The sequence below is a fragment of the Ammospiza caudacuta genome, chromosome 5 (genome assembly GCF_027887145.1).
Source record: "Ammospiza caudacuta isolate bAmmCau1 chromosome 5, bAmmCau1.pri, whole genome shotgun sequence".
Lineage (NCBI taxonomy): Eukaryota > Metazoa > Chordata > Aves > Passeriformes > Passerellidae > Ammospiza > Ammospiza caudacuta.
Genome location: NC_080597.1, coordinates 43,642,850 through 43,661,298, shown reverse-complemented (window position 1 = coordinate 43,661,298; position 18,449 = coordinate 43,642,850). Strand labels below are relative to the sequence as shown.

The following is an 18,449-nucleotide window of genomic DNA, read 5'->3' as shown; positions in this document are numbered from 1 at the left end:
AAATGACTCACAACTGGCCAGGCAAAAGGAATCTGCTAATCCTGCCTGCAGTACAGCCTAGCCAGGGGGGCACTGAAAGCACCCTCTGTGACTGGAGCTGGCTGGTGCCTTGCTGACGTGCCTGTCAGCTCCTGGCAAGGCTGTTAAACAGTCCCAACAGTGCAGCAGCAGGGCTGTGAGGCTGTTGAAGCAGTATAAAGCCATTGCTAAAATTATTCAAAGAATTCTGAATTGTATGTGGTTCTCTGCCACAACAAATTCAGTTAAAAATGGACACAGTATAAAGCTGTCAGTGACTCTTTCCACATTGCTTTCAGCAGCTCTGCCATAGGAGAACATGGTTTTCAGAGCCACAAATTCCTCCCTTTTCCCTGTTGGTGTGGATTATTATCTACCTTCCACAGCACAGCCCTTTGCTATATACTCAAATTTCATTTTCATCTTCTTGTCTTAAAACATGTCTGTGTCACTGGCCTTTACCTCATTTGAGCCCTGAGCCATCTCATCTGCCCAGGTAAGAAAGAGCATATATAGAAATGCCATTCTTCATTTATAGCAGTGGCTTTATTATGAGAAATTAGTATTGAGCTGATGACTTAGTCGTGTGGTACCTGAGCTTGCATGAAACATTGCAGTACAATTCACAATGTTTTGGAATTTGGGAAAAATCTTCAAAATGTATTTGTATTTTCTGCATCAAAATTCTACAGTTATCAGCATAGAGTGTAGGAAATTTCTTTGGAGTAAAATATTTACATAGAAAAATATGATAGTCTGTTACAATTAAAAATATGTCTACTATAAGTAAAGTAAAACATTCATTTGTCAAACCAGTATTTTACAAAATACAGTAAACACGATTGTGAATCTGAGAATCTGGTTTATAAAAACATACTTTCTTTTGCATATACAATTCCTTCTCTGAAAAGCCACATTTGTGCAGGAAGATTTTGCCTTTGTCATTCCTGACTTTATTTGAAAATTGCAAGCACAACGGTCATTAAAACCAAGAGATGTACAGTTGGTTTTACTGCAGCCGAAGCCCGTGAGAGCTCTTGGTAGAGGGGAGTTTTGGGACATGAAGCAACTTTTGAGCTGATCTTATCTGAGACCTCTGGGAAAGAGAAATCCTGTTTCACAGCACTGAAGTTTCCAGTGTTGTCAGGTATTTCCACTGTCTTCAGCATGGATTTAAATCCTGGTACAGTAGCCTAGGAGCAAACACAAGAGTTCTTCCTTGGTTTGAAACACTGAATTCAAGTGTGAAACAATTAATATTTACACTTTAAATGTACAGGGCAAAATATTCTAAAGATACATTGAGAATGTGGACTGGGAAAAGTAAAGTTTTCATGTTATAGCAGTAAGACTATTGCTGTACAAGAGCCAGAATCCTGCAGCGATGCTTAAGCATAAGCCTTTGGCAGCAGGCAGAGCCTACAGGGCATGGATGTTTGGACTTCCACAGGGAAACCATTTTGGCACAAGGAAGTGACAGTCACCCATGGTGGTGTCAGCCCCTGCTGCAGATCCCAGGCTCCACCCTCTCACCCTGCAAGAGCTCCTGGTTTGTTTCAAACACCTCAAGCTCCTGTTGCCTTGCTCCAGACTCATCCCAGCTGGTTCCACCACCAAGGTCCAAGGAGTGCTTAGCTCTGGACACTGAGGACTGTATCAAACAACTCCCCTTCAGCTGACTAATATTTAAATACATTTTTTTTAAAGTCTGCTAAAGAGTCTTTACATCTCCTATCTATGACTTGAGCAGCTCAGCTCACCCACCTCTAAGGCTGCAATCTCACTGTGCTCAGGACCTCAATGCAATTGGAAACAATACTTCAGTAAGGCTGCATAGTCACATTGATCACATATGTACTCACATTGATCACATATGTCCCAGGCAAAAGGAGAAGGAAGTACTCCCCGTGTTGATTTGTTCTGTAGGGGCAGACATGTGGCCTTCCTTTGGCTTCCACGATGGCGTTGGGAATAGGATTCCCATTCTTATCAGTAACTTGGCCTTTGACACCTATGAAAAAGGGAGAGGAGGGAAAGATCATGAAGTGTAACTGGTAAGCCTCCTTCTCTGAGAAAGGCAGACTGTTCTGTTGCTGGATGCCCTCAAAGGCTATTTCACCACTTTTCAGCACATCTAGTATTAGCACCTAGTCACTTCGGCCTTGCTCAAGGGAATTAAACCAGAAAATCTTTGGCTGTTGTTAATAGTTTACCCCCATGTTAAGTTAGAAAGCAGCATTGTAATCTTCTAATATTCCAAATCTCATTTGCTGAAGGTATCATTCATACACACTTACTGTATGTCCTTTACTGAAGGGCTTCAATCTTTGCTACAGGTTTGGCAATTTTTGCGCACACACACACACACTCTCCCCCCTACACACACACCCATCCCCCCCTTCTTTTCTGTGATTTAAAATAAGTCAGCCTCTTGTCTAGTATTTCCCAAAGGCAGAATACCAACAATGTCTGCTTATGAAGTAGTTTCCCTTAATTCCCACACACCATCTTCAAGGCAACACAGGGAGAGATAAAACAGCAGTCAGATATTTAGGGTAAAAAAATGCAAGATAAGCAACAGGTTTGTGCAAACCCTTCAACTCACTGTAAAGCACCACAGCTTCACTAAGCAGTTCTCTTCCAAATGTGAAGTTGGATCACGCCTAGAGAAGCCTTTCAAGTTTACAAAATCCAAACAGCAAAGACCCATGGCATGAGTGCTGAGGCACACATACACTTAGAGACCACTGAAATTATTATTGTCCCAAGGGTGCTCAGGAATAGAGGGGAGGAGGGGAGTGCATGGTCAGACAGCTCCCAGGGCAAGCCCCTTGCTCCTGCCCCAGCACATTTTAACCCCTTGCACACTGTAGTATCCCCTCACCTGACACACTTGTAAGTTCTCCTGCCTCACCCACCCTGGCTTTGTAGCAGTTCCTGTTCAGAAGTTCCCAAGTTACCACCAGATCTGTCCCCTGTGAGCTGTGACACTGCCCCAGCTGCTGAAGAGCTCCCTCTAAGCTGGCCCCAGTTTTCTCTCTGCCCCCACTCCCATACTCACCTAGGTGTACTTGTTTGATATATTCGATCAGAGCAACTTTGTTGTCTCTCCAGAACTTTCCCAGCTGGTCTTCTGGAGGATATTTACAGCATGACAGCTCCAGTGTAATTTCAAAACACTGTCCCCAGACATAGTTGTAATCTTGCATTCCACCTTAAAAGTGAAATAAAAGTGTTTTCAGCTGCAAAGAAACACTAAGGTCAAATAAAAGACAAATAGGAGAGTTAAAATGTTGGTACTTGCATCATACCTGTAAGAAAAGTAATTCACATAAATTATGCCTCAATGCCACACTTGTATTTACTGCCTCCTGTGAAAAACCAACTTAATTACTAACTCTAGTTACTCATAGAGTGTTGTTTTCTAAAACATATTTCATTTTGGAAATGATGATGATTGTGGCTGAGAAAGGATGGGTCTTTGACTTCATTCAAGCTTTTCCATCTAAAAAGGGACAGATAGGCTGGCATAGGATTTGCCACTGCCAAAGCCATTCCAAGACCCTTTTAGGTCTTTTAATACAATGAAAACAACATAGACAGTGCACAAGCCCCATATTCTATCTGGCTACACATAAACAATAAAGAAAACTTTTATTTTTGTAATTAAACATTTAAAAATGTACGACATATGAATAGAAGATTGGCTTTCTTTCTGAAAGATCTTGATGCCAAGCAGAGTGTGCGCATGTATGTAATGTATACAGCTACTGCAGGCCTTAAGCAAGGGCACAGAAGCAGGCAAACAGCAGTGCCTGCCTCATTCACTTGTGGAATTGCTGGCTGGAGGAGTCTGAAAACATCCAGGTCCTGCTCACAGAATCTGCATGAATGAGTTGACTTGCTTCCCTCATCAGCCCTCTACTCTGACTAACATCACTGCCCTTTCATCATCAGAGATGGCAGGAGAAAGTGAGAAAACACCTTACCAGGAGCAGCTGAATGAAATATCAATGCCATTCTTACCTTCCAGCTGGTACCAAGAGTACCCGTTGGTAATGCCTTCTGGGAAGGTTTGCCTGCTGTCACAGCCCGTCCCTTTGTACATGCTGGCATGGTTGGAAGAATAGGTTTTTGCCAGGTGAATGAAGACATCATCATCTGGAGATCTGCTATAGCCTTTCAAAGAGCCAGTAACTGCAGAGTGAAGATAGCCATTGTGCAACTCTCATTACTGGTGAAACACACAGTGTTGGCTTACATGCAGGGTAAACATCTCCCAAAAGGCCATATTAGGCAGTGAGTTTTGATGGGGTTTATAAAATTCTGCCCATCCCAGCTCAAAAGCTAGAGGAACTTTGCAGGAATCCTTATAAATTTCCCTTTGGTACAGCCAATATTCCTAAACCCAGTCAGCTGTGGGAGAACAGAGTTTGCCAGCAGCTTACCTGGGTTACCATTATCAAAGGTGTAACTGGCAACCAGGGCACCCCCATGCAGGTTAGCTGAGAGAACAAACGTTTCATTTTTGATCCAGTCCATTACTGCTTGAGTCTCTGGCTGAATGCTGGCCCTGTTGTCCTCAAAGGCATCGGGAAAATTTCTGTTCAGATCTTCTCTATTCCCATTGTACCTTAGAAAGAGAGAAGACATTCCCATTTCTGTTTTGCCTGTGGATACTCCCACATCACCAGCCTCCCACTTCTCCAGGTCTGTGGTGTGCTAGTATTTTCAGGGAACAGGGAAGATGACCAGTTTTTATTTCTCAAGCGTTACAGTGGTGGAGTCCAGTTTGCTTTCTGGCAGCACTGGAATTTTCATAGGCCACAATAAAACATTTCTAAATGGAAACAGAGAATATTTAACTTGCACACAGAATGCACACCTACTCATAACTGAATCAGTAAAACCAGAGCCAGATCAGAAGGACTTTGTCCTCTTCCTGTATGTGTTTTTCCTGCTTGTATAGAGGCCCAAGGTAACTATTGAATGGCCGTATCCCTTGGGCTGTTCTCACTCTCAACAGACAGAAAAAAATGGAGTCAAACACAGGATGCATTTATTCTCCCTGACCCTTAATGCCCAGCCTGTTCAAATACTCTCTTGCTTTTTCTCTCAGTTAGGTCAGCACAGGAATGAAGAGGGTATTCACTGTTGACTGTGATAATTTTTGAGCTCAGTCTGTTAAACTCTGTCTATTTGACAGTGAGGGGATAAAAAATACCCGCCTCCATACAAGTCCCATCTATTTGCCGAGGAATACATTTTTTCTTAATAAAAAGGAGGGCCTACACTGGTCACCTAAAGAAGAACTAAACTACCTAAACTTTCTTTTCACTTGTTTCTGGTGTTGCCAAGGCCAGTGATCCAAGAGAACTTCCAGCTCATGGGTTTGCTTTTTCTGCACATCCCAAATCTGTCTTTTGGGCTTTTATTCCCATTCTCTCACTGTCTCTTTCCCTCTTCTAGCTTGTTAAGCTTCTCATCCCCTTTTTGGTCTCTGCAATAGTCACAATAAAGAATGCAAAAGCAGCACAGGATGCAATGTCAAGTTATATTTTCCTCTGTGTAGGTTTTCTTCCCTACCATCACTATTAGCAAAGAACCTATTTATAGCCAGCTCTGCTTGTGTAACTCCTCCTTCTTACTAAATCCACATCCAACATTATTTTTAAACACATGGCTAAAGTCCATTCAACAAACTTAGACACACCTTTTCACATTAAGAAGGGTTACAGAATTCTCCAATTGAAACAGATCCCTGTGGGTGGAATTTTCCTTCTTTTCTTGTAGCACTCTAAAGGAGCTACAGAATGGGGAATTGTGCTTGTATTCGCAATCTGGGTCTCCTGCCTAAAAGGTGAGGTCATTACACCAATTCTGACCAATCTTTTTCTGGCTCCACCACATATAAACACCAGTCTGACTCAAACTTCCAGAAACTCTATGCCATAACAATGTGTCTTCAGAAGGCAAAAATTAGCCCTAGCACATCCTGTAGACTCTGCTCTCCACCAAGTGTGATTCAGTCTTCTGGCTAGCTGCAATTATTACTCCCCACCCATTTATTTTACCTCTCCCACCCTCCTAAGCCACCCTTACCTTCCTGGTGTGTAATAACAATCAGGCACTTCTGTAGCTTCAAATCCATCAGGATTCATGGTTGGCATGATATGGATCCGGGTATTATTGAGCAAGCGGGTAATAACTGGGTCACGTCCATAGCTGGTCACCAGGAAATCTATCAAATGGAGCAGGATTTCTCTCCCAACAGTCTGTGTAAAGAAGCACAAAATTTACTTTAAGTCTGATATGGAAGAAGAAAATAAATAAATAAATACCCACTGCCTTAACTTCCAGGTTTTTCTTATGGACTACACAGACATACAAGGCATATGAGAGCACACTGATCCACATTACTTTGTTTTATGCTCTCCCCTAAATATATTTAAAGCCACTGAGTAGATTAAAGGAATCACTAGAGGGTTTTCACAAGGGTTTTAAACCCAGATCAACCAGACCTTTTTGTATAATGGGAAGCTGACGGTGTCAGATGCACTGCTTAAATCTTGCATGGATAAGGAACAGCTATAACAAAAACTGAAGCTGCCTGATAAACATCATGTGGGCTTGGGAACACTCCTCTGCAATTTCTCAGTCCCACTGCAGGGTCCCAGCTCTGCACTGGGACCCCACACACGAGTGCCAGCACTGTGTGGCACCACCTGGCAGTGGAGCTTCAGAAGGAAGGGAGGACAAGTCTGCCACATCTTCCAGAATGCCACAGAGCACGATTTTTTCTTGTTGATCCTCTTTTATGGAAGTCAATATTAATACAAGATCAAAGAGGCCACTAGATACTTCTGTTACATTGCTTTATTTTAATGCCACGAGCATGTGCATTGGGGAAATCAAAAAAATCCTTAGAAAAGGACATGGAAAGACATTTGGATACAGACTTTGGATCAAGGAGAGGTAGTTGCAGAGAAAAAGCTAAACATTTTTGTTCATGTAAGTTTGTGTAAGTCATGAAACCTGACATCTCCCTTTAGTCTATCAGATTTTAGGCAAAATAGTGTCAAGAGTTAAGGACAATTCTATTCTACCCCAGAAAGCAGTGCTAGTGTTCATTGAGCCTTGCTTTCCAGGGGAACTTTCCACAGCACTGTGACCCATTCCTCAAGGATGCTTTAGGTTCCTAAACCCTGTCTGGAAAGGGAACAAACCAAGACTTGCAAGCAGATGAGTTCTAGAGATAACTTATCTCTACTTTATCTCAGAGAACAAAGCCTGGTATATCACAACAGGATCTAAACCAGCACCTGAGTATGTGAAAACAGACTGCTCTGCAGGTTTGATAAGTACACTCTGTGAAATCCAAGAAGGGATGCAACAGAACCTGTCTTGTACAGGAAGCTCTTGAAAAGGGTGATAGACATCTTGGGAACTTTATAAGGGTGGGGGAAGAAAGGAGAGGAGAGGACAGGAGAGGAGAGAAATCAGCCAACTCATGGCCCTGGGCATGAGAGATGAAGTTACCAGACTCAGAATCAGCAAGAACAGCTCTACCACAGAGACAAGACTGGACTGCTGCCTGGGAACCTGGCAGAGTGCTCTTCTCCTGCTGTACTGCTCTTCAGTGCCTGACCAAAATAAGTCCCAAAAAGAAAGGGTAGAGAAGCAGGAGCAGAAGGGGGAGAAAAGAAAAGGAACAAAAGAATGTGGTTGAAAAGAACAATATTTACAAAGAATGAAAGATAACCAGATTTTCACAGATTATATTATTTGCAATTAAAAGTTAATCCCAGATTTAGTTACATGTACAGTGTTTTACAAACTATTTTATAGGATTCTTGGTATAGCTGTAGTTGTACTCAGGACATTAGGCAGTTCAGATTATCATAGAAGTGCTAGCACTTGAGTGATTACACCGTGAGAGAAGAATATACTTATTACCACTGTTTTGGTGTGGTAACAGAGGGGTGGTTTTGTTTTGGTCCAGAGCACCCTGCATTGCTTGGGAAAGCACATCTGGAAGTATCTGAGGGGAAATTTTTGTTTCTGGAAAAGTTCAAGTTCAAGGTCAAGTTCTGATCAGCCCTTGGAAAGCATCTGCTGCTCAGTCCAGCTTTACCCTTTTGCTACAGAGGTCAGGAGTGTCTCTGGATAAGAATTATGAGTCACTTTTATTTTAGAGCTTCAAATAAAGGATCTAGAAACACTGAAGGTAGGCTGCTGACAGTAACCTTACTGGACAGACACCTTTACCAGCCTCAGGTTTAATACGAAGAAAGAGAGAAGAGCAGGGGACAGCATGAATGTGTTCTGGGCTTTGAGAGGACATGGACATTCAGCTTTGATTGCAGTATCCCAGGGGAGATGAGATGCCAAAGAAGATTGTGCTACTGTGTTTCACAGGAAGGGTGACAGAAAAGCAAAGGAAATCCCTTTCTCCCACCTCAGGGATACAATTAGACATTGAGTTTCTCTGTGCACTTTCAGCTGTCAGCTTCCTCCTGTGCCCCAAAGGGAGAAAGTCAGCAGGAAAGGCTTCCAGTGATCCTCGGGGAAGCCTCGAATGAAGAAGCGTGCGTGTGTCAGGACATGGATCAATGCTGCAGAAAAGGGTGCAACTGCTGCTTCTGTACACAAATCCTTTATCCTGACTCTGCCTGCTGGCAGGGCTGTGTCAGCACCCTGCTCAGCGCCACAGGATTACCCAAGAGGCCTGAGCAGCAGCCAGTCAGGAGATTAGGGTGAGGAGCAATTGCACCTGTGCTGTAACACTTTACTGCAGCAGCCCTGGGTTTAGAGCAGTGCTCTTACCACATGACAGAGACCTAATACCAGGGGACTATGGGTGGATGGACTCTGCCCATTTTTATTATTAAAATTGTTTCCTTAAACATGGCCTGGTTTTTAAGCTGAACGATGTTGAAAGAAAGATGCAAACAGTCAGGAAGGACCTGTTCCAGGGCAGCACAGCCTTGCCTGGCTCCCTGCTCCAGCCCTGGCTGCTCCACAGGCCAGGCTCAGCGTACCAGGCACAACAACCCCACCTAAGGAAGCTCAGTGTGAGCAGCAGGCCAGCCTGGCTTCCCACTGAAACGCTACACTTGCAGAACGTTATTTATTTTTAACACTTGTGCTGCTCTAATTATCATGCACTGCTGGGACACACCCCACTGGGGCTGCCCTTCTTGGCTAAAACGCACCATTGGCTTGTGCCAAGTTTGGCACACATCCCTTCATTGCTGCAGCAGCAATCTCTATGGCCATCTGAAAAACACCACATGTGCGACAGGAACTGCAGCTCTCTGGTTTATCACTGAAGGAAATGCTTCTGAACCAGTAACTGGCACAAGTTGTTACCACCTGGACAAACTCCACCAGCTTCAGGATTTACCTGGGTGAGACATGGGCAGCTTTTTCTTTTCCCACTCAGAAGAGTGTGAAGAAAGATAAGGAAAAAGTAACTGCAGCGAGGCAGAGTTAAAATGTGCTGAAATAGACCTCAGCAACATCCAGCTTTTTTCAAAGTCTGTTGTTAGCAATGAGATTTGATTGATTTGAATTTTTAAATTTCTGGTGCTTCTGACCTTTTTCACATCACATCAGCTAATACTGAAGCTAGGTGGAAAACAGTTTACTATACAATAAATGTTTTTATAAACAGTGGGGGTTTTCCTAGAGCAAATGCTGTTTCCCTGCATATCACTTCAATAACATATCACACAGGACTGGGACACGGGAATATGGACTTAGGATTCCTTATAGCAGTATATGCAAGTATTCTATAAGTTGTGCAGTACATGCAGTATTCTTTTTGTGCAATGATTTTTTCTTATCAGATGATAAAAACATCCTTTTTTTCAACAGTGGTATTTTGATAGTGTAAATGCAGCTTCCATTAATTTTTTAGAAATAAGTGTAAGAAATTCTGCACAAGCCTCATTAGCTTATTGTTTGATGATTTTTTAAGACTCCATTATATTTTATATTAATCACAAATAAATCTACTCCAGCCCTTAATCACTTAAGCTCTAATATTTCAGGAAACCCTACTGTGGATATGACTGTGCCTATGATGACATGGAAAATAGGGTAGAGTTGCTTTAACTTATTTCACAAGATAAGGCAGCAGATAAACATATCCTTTCACATAGGCTAGTCCAGACCTATCAGTATAGGCTCAGTTTCACACAGTGAAAAAGGAAAAACACTACTATTTTTAATAATATTTTATACTACGATATTATTATATTATTTATATTAGTGTTTTATTTATATTATTATAAATAAACTATTGTTTATTATAAGTAAGTGATGATATTATTTAATATTATTTGCACTGTTGCTATTTCATATACTGAGAAAATAAAGTGATGAGAAGTGGACACTTTAAAAGAAAAGGACTGATATCAGCACTGCCATCCTGAGAAAGAGTTTATCTTGTGATGACACAGTTACACTACAGCTGCAGAAAGCTAAAGCCATATATCAGCACATGAAAGGGGGAGAGCAGAAGCACACAGGAAGTTTACAGCTTGTTCAGATGTGCTTTTCCTTAAGGGGTTTCCCTGCAGTGATATCCATGGCTCAGGAAGAGCCCTCCAGCTAGATCCTGTTTGTATAGAAAGCACTCCAGTCACTGGCACAGAGGGCCCAAATGGTTTTGCTCCATTCGTGACTTAGGAGCATCTGGGGGTTTGGTTGTGGTTGGTGTTGAGCAGAAGGAGTTTCTCCCCAGGGAGGGGTGTGTGACTTGGAAAGAGAGGGCCTTTCAAGTAAGAGCACAAGACTGGGACAAGAGAGGCTCCTGTCTAATTCAGAATGGGAGCTGCCCCAGAAGATCAGGCAACCTCTCCCTCACCTTCCCCCTGCAGACTTCAACAACATTTCACAGGCTTATGCATTTTGTGCAGTCAGTTACCACCATCTTGATTAAAGTTAGCTTAAATCAGTTTTCATTTGGCTCAGGTTAAACAAAAAGTACTGCTAAAAATGGTGTCCAGCTTCATGCAGGCAACATAAAGAATAGGAGAAGTTTTTTGTTGCCTCTCAGTGGATCTGGGGCAAAAGTTCACTCTATCTGGCAACAGTGAACACAAAACTACACTCTTTTAGATCTTGGCTGGTTATGTCTTACAGTATCAAGAAAAATAAACTTGCTTAGAAAAATAAATCTTTTCAGTTCTGAAAAAAAATACTCCTCTCATGGTACTGCATACTCAGATTACTTTATTAGAACTTCCCTATTGGGCAGCTTTCCAAATAACCTAGATTTTCTTCCAGCAGCACGTGTGAACAGCCCACACACATGTAATTCAGGTTCCACCCCAACTTTTATGTGTTTGGAGCAGTGGGCCAGCTGAGTCAAAGTTAAGTGTCATATGCATGATCATAACAGGCTGGAAGGGCAGCTTCACCAAACAACACTTGAGAACAGAACTTCTAATTTTTTATCTTTTGTGGAAAACGTCACTGAAGCACAAAAGGCCTGACTGGATCAATAAAGCCATAATCCCACAATTTCAATTTATGAAAGACTCTGGCACACAAATTGAAGCTTGTTGTATAATTAGTGCAAAGCTTATCTGCCTAATATATTGTAGGGGTAGTTGAATCTATCCCCAGAGACTAGTCCAGCAAAATCTTAGATTATGGGGAAAAAATATTCAAGTTCTCCAATGCTTCTCTATATGAGGAATTAATTTCCTGCCATCTGAAACACATTTATGATGAGATTTAAAAAAGCCCCAAACACCAACTGTGTTTGTATGTTTATTTGTTTCACCTGTATGTACCCAAAAACCACATATAGCAAAAATCATGATGAGGGTCTGAAAAGGAGGAATAGCTCTATTTCTGGAATGTTCCCTAGGTGTGAGCTTGGTCAGACAAACAACTGGAATGTTGGACACCTTAGCCAGGCAGCTCAAGGATCAACCCTGCTCACACCATCTGGCACTGTGTCTGACTTTAAAAGAAAATCTAGCCTAATTTCCTCATGAAGTCAATAAAAAACTCAGATCCTAGGCAGTGATCTGAGTTGCCAAACCCCAGCAATTCCCAGCCCTGTGGGTGTGCAAACAATGTGTGTTCCTATGGCCAAAGCTCCTCATGCACATCCAGCAGTGATAATGACAGGGGTGCTTCCTTGGGGAGACTTCAGTACGTGTGGCCTTTTGCAGTCCAGCAATATTGGATTTGCAAGCCAGCCCATCCTGGATGAGATCATATCCTGCCCTCCACCTCCTCCCCACCAAAGCTGGCTGATTACAGACAGAGGTGTGCCATGCCCTCCAGCAGCCTGCAGGGACCGTGGGATGGAGCCTCAGCCTCTGGATACCTTGGTGAGCACACCAGGTGTGCTCCGGGAGCTGCAAACCCTACCTTGGGCACCGGTAACACAGGTACCCACCTGACACCACGAACCAGCCTCCTCCCACACAGAGTTAAATTCCCAAGCAGTCAAACTCCCAGCAGCACTTTGAGCAAGGCCAGTGTTGAACAAGGTGAAACTAGTCTAACTTGGGGAAAATTCTTGGCACATAATGTCACAAGTGCCCGTAGGCGTGCAAGTGCTCACACACAGCAATAACTCCTGACACGTTACCCTTTGCACAGGATACACCTTCTACTACATCCACCTTTCTTAATTTGGCAATTCACAGTCTAGCACATATGTATATATATATATATATACCTTGCTACTCCTGTTAAATTATTTAACCTTCACATGAAAGGCTGCATAAAAACATATTGTGCAGTTTAAACTTATCCTGCAGATGACTAATACAATCAGGTAAAGGCAAAGAATAAAAGAAATATAAAGCAAAAAAGTATTATAGAGAACAGTAAAGCTTTGATTCTTTCTGATTCAGATTCAGGTAGTGCACCAGGTAGGCTCATAATCACAATTCCTCCTTGATCATTAATAAGTGGGCATTCTTCCCAGAGCAAGTCTATTGTTCTGGCATTGCTTTTTCTTTTGTACTCTGTGTTATCTCAGGTGAATCTAGCTGTTCCTAGCTTAAGGTTTCCAAGATAAATTTTCTTCCTACAATAAATAATTTGATGCTTCACAGCAATTATTGTTTAATCTTAGGATGTATTTAAAGAGTTCTATCAGTCATATTTCATGCCTAGGCAATAACAATGTACAAGCAAACTACTGCATCTGACTCGTTGCTGGGAAATGTAAAGCCTCTGGGTTTGCTCAGGTGGAGAAGACAAAGCTCTCTCCTTAAGAGAGGTCTTGAGTGTAGGATTGTTGGACTCTGCACCATGATGTAAGGTCTCCTAAGGCCCTTCCACCAAAACAAGGGAACTTTATTTATCTGAAAATTCCTCAATAAATACACACATATTTTGTCTTCCTTGAGTTATGAAATATCTCAATAATAAAAAGAACATGCCTGAGAGAAGCTCACTCTGAACCTCTGGTACAGTGTATTTGGTATAAATGACATTGCAAAAATTGAAACGTACCTCATCCCCATGCATATTAGCAACATACTTGAACTCTGGAATGCCAATCTTATGATGGGTTGGAAACCTTCCCAGAACAAGAACCCACAGGTCTCTACCTTTAGGAGGGGAAGGGGAAAAGACATTTTTCAAAACATGTGTAAAATTATACAAGCCTTAGAAGAATAAAAAGAGTTGGTCATTAAGACCATTGTACAAATCCTCGTATTTCATTGGTGCCCACTCAGTCCTATATATAGCATATCAAAGTAGACTGTGGGGTTCTTTTATTCTATGAATATTTGCAATATTAGTTATAGGAATAAATATGTTTTGCCTTCTGCCCAAGTACCTAATAAACCCTGCAATTTCTAAAGCATTTAACCAGGACTAGAAAAGAAGGCTCTTCTTTTTTTTGTAAAAAACAATTTTCAAATTAAATTTAGCAAATAACACCACTCTTTCCCCCCCCCCCCCAAATTTTAAATCATAAGGCTTTTTTGAAATATATACAGAAATTTTCATTATCGCAAAGAAAGAACATCTGGTTTTGTACTAAAGACAACACAAAAAGGTTAAACATATTCATGCATTACTACTCAGAAAACAGGAGGTACCAGAAAGAGCAGTATCAGAGACATATTTCAAATACATCAGCAGGGAAAGAATTAAAAGCTACAGCAAGAGTATTAGTTAGGACCACTAAAGCTGCACAAGAAGCTGAACTTTAAGCACCAAAATAAACATACATACATACGTTTTGGAAGTCCACATTTAAGCAGGGGGAAAGGGTGAGGAGAGGAAATTTTTTGTTATTATTTTTAGTGATACTGTGGCATTTCAGACCTCATCTGCAAATCTGTGCTTCCCACTAGTCTGCTCAGTGAGGTGGAAAACTCAAGTTTCAGCAGATGGCAGCAATGAAACTGGACCAGTGACTTGATAAAAGCAGTGACAGGCTAAAGATTGCCAATGCCCAGGCCCTGCAGGGTGGCAGCTGCCCCCAGCTCCACACAGGTCCTGCTGGGACCCACAGCCTGCCTGAGAGGAGCCCAGCCACCACTGCTGCTGGCAGGACAGACAGAACACAGGAACTGCTACATGCAGTGCTATAAAAAGCCCTATTTCCTAAGGCTTTGTGGGTCATCAAATCTGCACTGAAAACAAACTCTGGAGCGTACCAGCTTCCCATTCCCAAAGGCACGACCACTGTAGTCATGCACATGCCACAGCATTTTTGTTTTCTTTTCCAGCTGTGCAACTGGCTCACAGCAGCTCTACCACAAGGGTCATGGCTTTGGGAATGGGAGAAAAACTTGGAGTGGACAAAGCAACACTGGATGATGCACTGAAACATGTAAGAGAGGCAAAACTGAAGACAGTGGTTGCCAAACTAACTTCTCAGTTAACAGAATCAGAGTCTTGGGACCAAGAAGCAGCAAGACAGTGCTGAGAGATTCAACCAAGAGCGATCTCAGTATCCCCTGGTTTCACAGCTGCTCTTGAAGACATTGTTGTTCAACCCCTGTAACCACGCCATGCACGAAGCTGTGAGATGATACTACTTACTCTTTCATTAAAGGACAATGTGAGCAAGCAATCCATACTTTTAAAAATAATTTTGTGGCAACTGATTTGGTAAGAAAGAAAGCTAGTTATTTGGCCTTGCTGTATGTAGAACCACTGTCTCATAAAAAAAGAAGAAGTTTGATTTCTGTAAGCCTTGACAAGTTGCAGAGTGGAGAACCCAAAGACACTAACTTTTAATCACATTATTGTTCAAAAAGGAAAGAAAGAGAACACACAAATCCTCTCACCCTAGCCCTTCTCCCTTCCAAAACCTCCAGAGCCCCTCTAATCTCAACCGTCCTGCAGCTCTGCGAAAACAGATGACAAATCTTGCTGCAGTAGCATATGTTTGGAACTGAAAACAATCCTGGTAGTGAAAAAACTGTTATTCATAATCAAGTGTGGACAACAACCTCAATTTTCCAATTCTGCAATGTGTCATTCTCTCTATAGCTGTATCCTGGGGCAACTTGCAATGAATTACCAAGGAGTCCTTCCAGAATGCTCCTATGATTCTTCGCCCTTATGCCCTCTAAGGCCTGCTTCCCAGCTCCCATTCCCTCTTTTGGAAGGCAAGTTCAGACATCCCTCCTTGGTGCCAGCTGCCACGTGGGCTTCTGCACCAGGAGGAGCACACCTGCTCACAGCAGTGACTGCAGCCTTTCTGCCACAGCCCAGCCCAAAGGCGGCTGCTGCAACCCTACAACATGCAGCTCATCACACACACTCAAGCAAAGAGTCCACACAGAGATAAAGTGCTCTAGATGTTTCCATCATTTAAGATTTTCTACAAATAATAGCGTATTCTGATATCAAACTAAAAAATAATACCTCCAGTGTCTTGCCATCAGCAGTACTTGTTCCTGCTGCTCTCACTGTGGATTGCACTCATGGGAAACACAAGGAAGAGCTAAGTATAGACTAACATTAAGTACTGATGTAAATTGGTTGTTCCTGCATTAGTGTTCAGACTGTTTAGAGTTTGTGTGAGGGCCATCCGCACAATAAACACTTCCATGAACTGAGATACCAATTATTTCCTGGCATTTCCAGCTTGTAAGAAGTACTAAACCTTCCATTAACAATTAAAATACATTCCTGGGTCTGCTCAGCCTGCAGTACTGGATAGTGTATCTGGGAGGGATGATGTAAGATTTCTTTCCATACGGCTGTAATTAACTGCATGTAAAAAGATTCAGCATATGGATGGTTTCCTTTAATCAGCAAAGCCTAGATAACTGGTTTGGTACCTGAAGGGAACAGCTAAGCTTCCTCTCGTGCTTTGAAAAGCCATTTCTCACTGCCAAATTGCCAAAGCAAAGCTGACGTCAGCTAATTAGTGAACTATATTTCAAGTGATGAAGACAAACGTGTATTTCTAACTCTGTGTCTCAGGACAAGTAACAAGACTTGTATTGGAGCAGAGCCAGACCACACAGCTTCTAGTAGACTGAGAAGCCTTTTTAATTTTTTAAAAACTTTTCTAGCATTGCCACTAGTTCACAATGTAGTGTCATATCCTGCAGATGTAAAAAACCTGGTAATTAAAATGAAGAATTGAAACTGATCTCCAGATCTACTGGGAAAGAAATCAAATCAATGTGTAGACGTTAGAATCTGGATTGTGCTCCCTGTTTTTGTTCTGAATTTTATTTCTGCTTTTCTTCACTTTGTTCTTTACAGTTTCATTTATGAAAAACTCCTAATTTCAAAGAAAGTTATGGCTAGGAAATGAAGTGAAAAGACTGGGGAATGGCTCAGACCCACTGTCAGTAGCAGTCAGGCTAGAGTACTGATTCAAGAGTTTGCAGGGAGGACCACTTTGACCAAGAAAAAGCAATAGACTGACTACAGTCCTGCTGGGTTGGCACATTGGCTTCATGGGCAGGAATTGCTATAATGCTGCTCTGTGTTGAGGCAGCCCCCACCTAGAAAGGTGCAGGACAGAGAGGAGGGGAAGAAAGATTAACTATCATTAGAATGCAAGGTCCCAGAGCAATTAAATCATAGAACAAATCTCAGAATCATTGAACAGCCCAGGTTAGAAGGATGAGATCATCTGGGCCAACCCTACATGGGAAAGGAAACCTAGATAAGATTATTTAGCACTTTGTTCAATTGCATCTTTAAAACCTCCAGTGGGGAGGACTCTACCTTATTTCTGGGGAAGTCATTCTCACTGTATAAAATCTCAACTTCTCACTGTATAAAATTTTCTTCTATTGAGATGAAACCTCCCATAGTGCAACTTGTACCCATTGCCCTTTGCTTCTTTGCACACGGCTTCTTGAGAAGATAGAGGATCCGTCCTCTTTATAGCCACCCTTCAAGTGCTAGAATTCTGTGACAAGATTCCACCCTAAGCATTTTCTTCTCCAGGCAGATGAGCCTCCTCAGGGCAACATTGTCTTCCAGCAAAACACTGCCACAGCTAATGAAGTACTTCAAGGAGTAATTCCTTTTGCTAAACTACCATCAGCAGCACCCTTGCCCTCAGGCACTCTGATTTGTCATTACCAATTCAAGCTGGAAAGTCTAATGCCTTTTGGGAACTTTTCTTCTGCAAGGGGACTGCCAAAAACCACACATGGCTTGATTTAGATTCTAAGAGAATTTGAAGTACCAGTACGTTACTTGTATAACCAGAAATGGTTAACCAGAATGACTGATGTAGCAGTATTGCCTTAAAAATATGAACAAATATGTGATTTTAATCTAGCCAGACCGAGTAAAACACTGCCAAAATAAGCTACATACCTGAAGCTAAAATCAGATAAACATCTGTAAGAACAACTGAACATCAAATTCTTTTGTGAGGTATACTGAGACAGAATGGATTAGCTAAAGACTTGGCCTGTAGTAGCACTGGCATTAGTAATGAACAAAGTTAATATGCCAAGAAGAGCTAGAACACTTCAAATATAAGAAAGTCTTCAAGTTATTTTAAAGAATAAGGAGATAGAGATCAATCACATACAGCAACCAGGTATGTCTGGTGATATTCAGCATGTTGCTCAGTAAGCAGAAAAAAAGCCAAAAGCACCCAAGGTAACATTTGGCTACAGGTTTATTATTTGTCACTGTCTACAGCCACTGACAGCAATTGAATCACTATGTGGGGGCCACTGCTAAACTTAACACTTCTGGCTCTTCCACAGACCCCTTGTTACAGACTTACGGCGCTCTCTCTTGGCAAAAGTAAACAGAAATATCAATTTCTCACTCTTTAATCAGCTCCTATCTACTCCAAGAGATAACACCAGTCACTCTAAATTAGAGTCAGCACCATATAAACAGCACTGAAGGAATAAACATGACAAGGAATAAAAATTACTCTAAAAAACACTAGATACTGTTTATTTGTATCCAAAGCACGTGAGACGAGAAGG

At 41.9% G+C, this 18,449-nt stretch overlaps 1 protein-coding gene across 3 annotated transcripts in view; it reads right to left on the bottom strand.

The window, feature by feature from the left end:
- Positions 1 to 432: 432 nt before the first annotated feature.
- The window catches only part of CPM (carboxypeptidase M), a 30,079-nt gene continuing 12,062 nt past the window's right edge, over positions 433 to 18,449 (bottom strand). For 2 of the 3 annotated variants that reach the window (XM_058805558.1, XM_058805556.1), the window contains 7 exons: positions 13,513 to 13,610; positions 6,121 to 6,293; positions 4,467 to 4,651; positions 4,045 to 4,215; positions 3,080 to 3,232; positions 1,881 to 2,029; positions 434 to 1,211 (listed from right to left, as the gene is read on the bottom strand). In XM_058805558.1, the coding sequence (XP_058661541.1) occupies positions 972 to 1,211; positions 1,881 to 2,029; positions 3,080 to 3,232; positions 4,045 to 4,215; positions 4,467 to 4,651; positions 6,121 to 6,293; positions 13,513 to 13,527 (1,086 nt within the window). In that variant the 5' untranslated portion in view covers positions 13,528 to 13,610 and the 3' untranslated portion in view covers positions 434 to 971. Of the gene's footprint in view, positions 1,212 to 1,880; positions 2,030 to 3,079; positions 3,233 to 4,044; positions 4,216 to 4,466; positions 4,652 to 6,120; positions 6,294 to 13,512; positions 13,611 to 18,449 lie in introns of all 3 variants that reach the window. The other variant, XM_058805557.1, reaches the window with a different exon arrangement.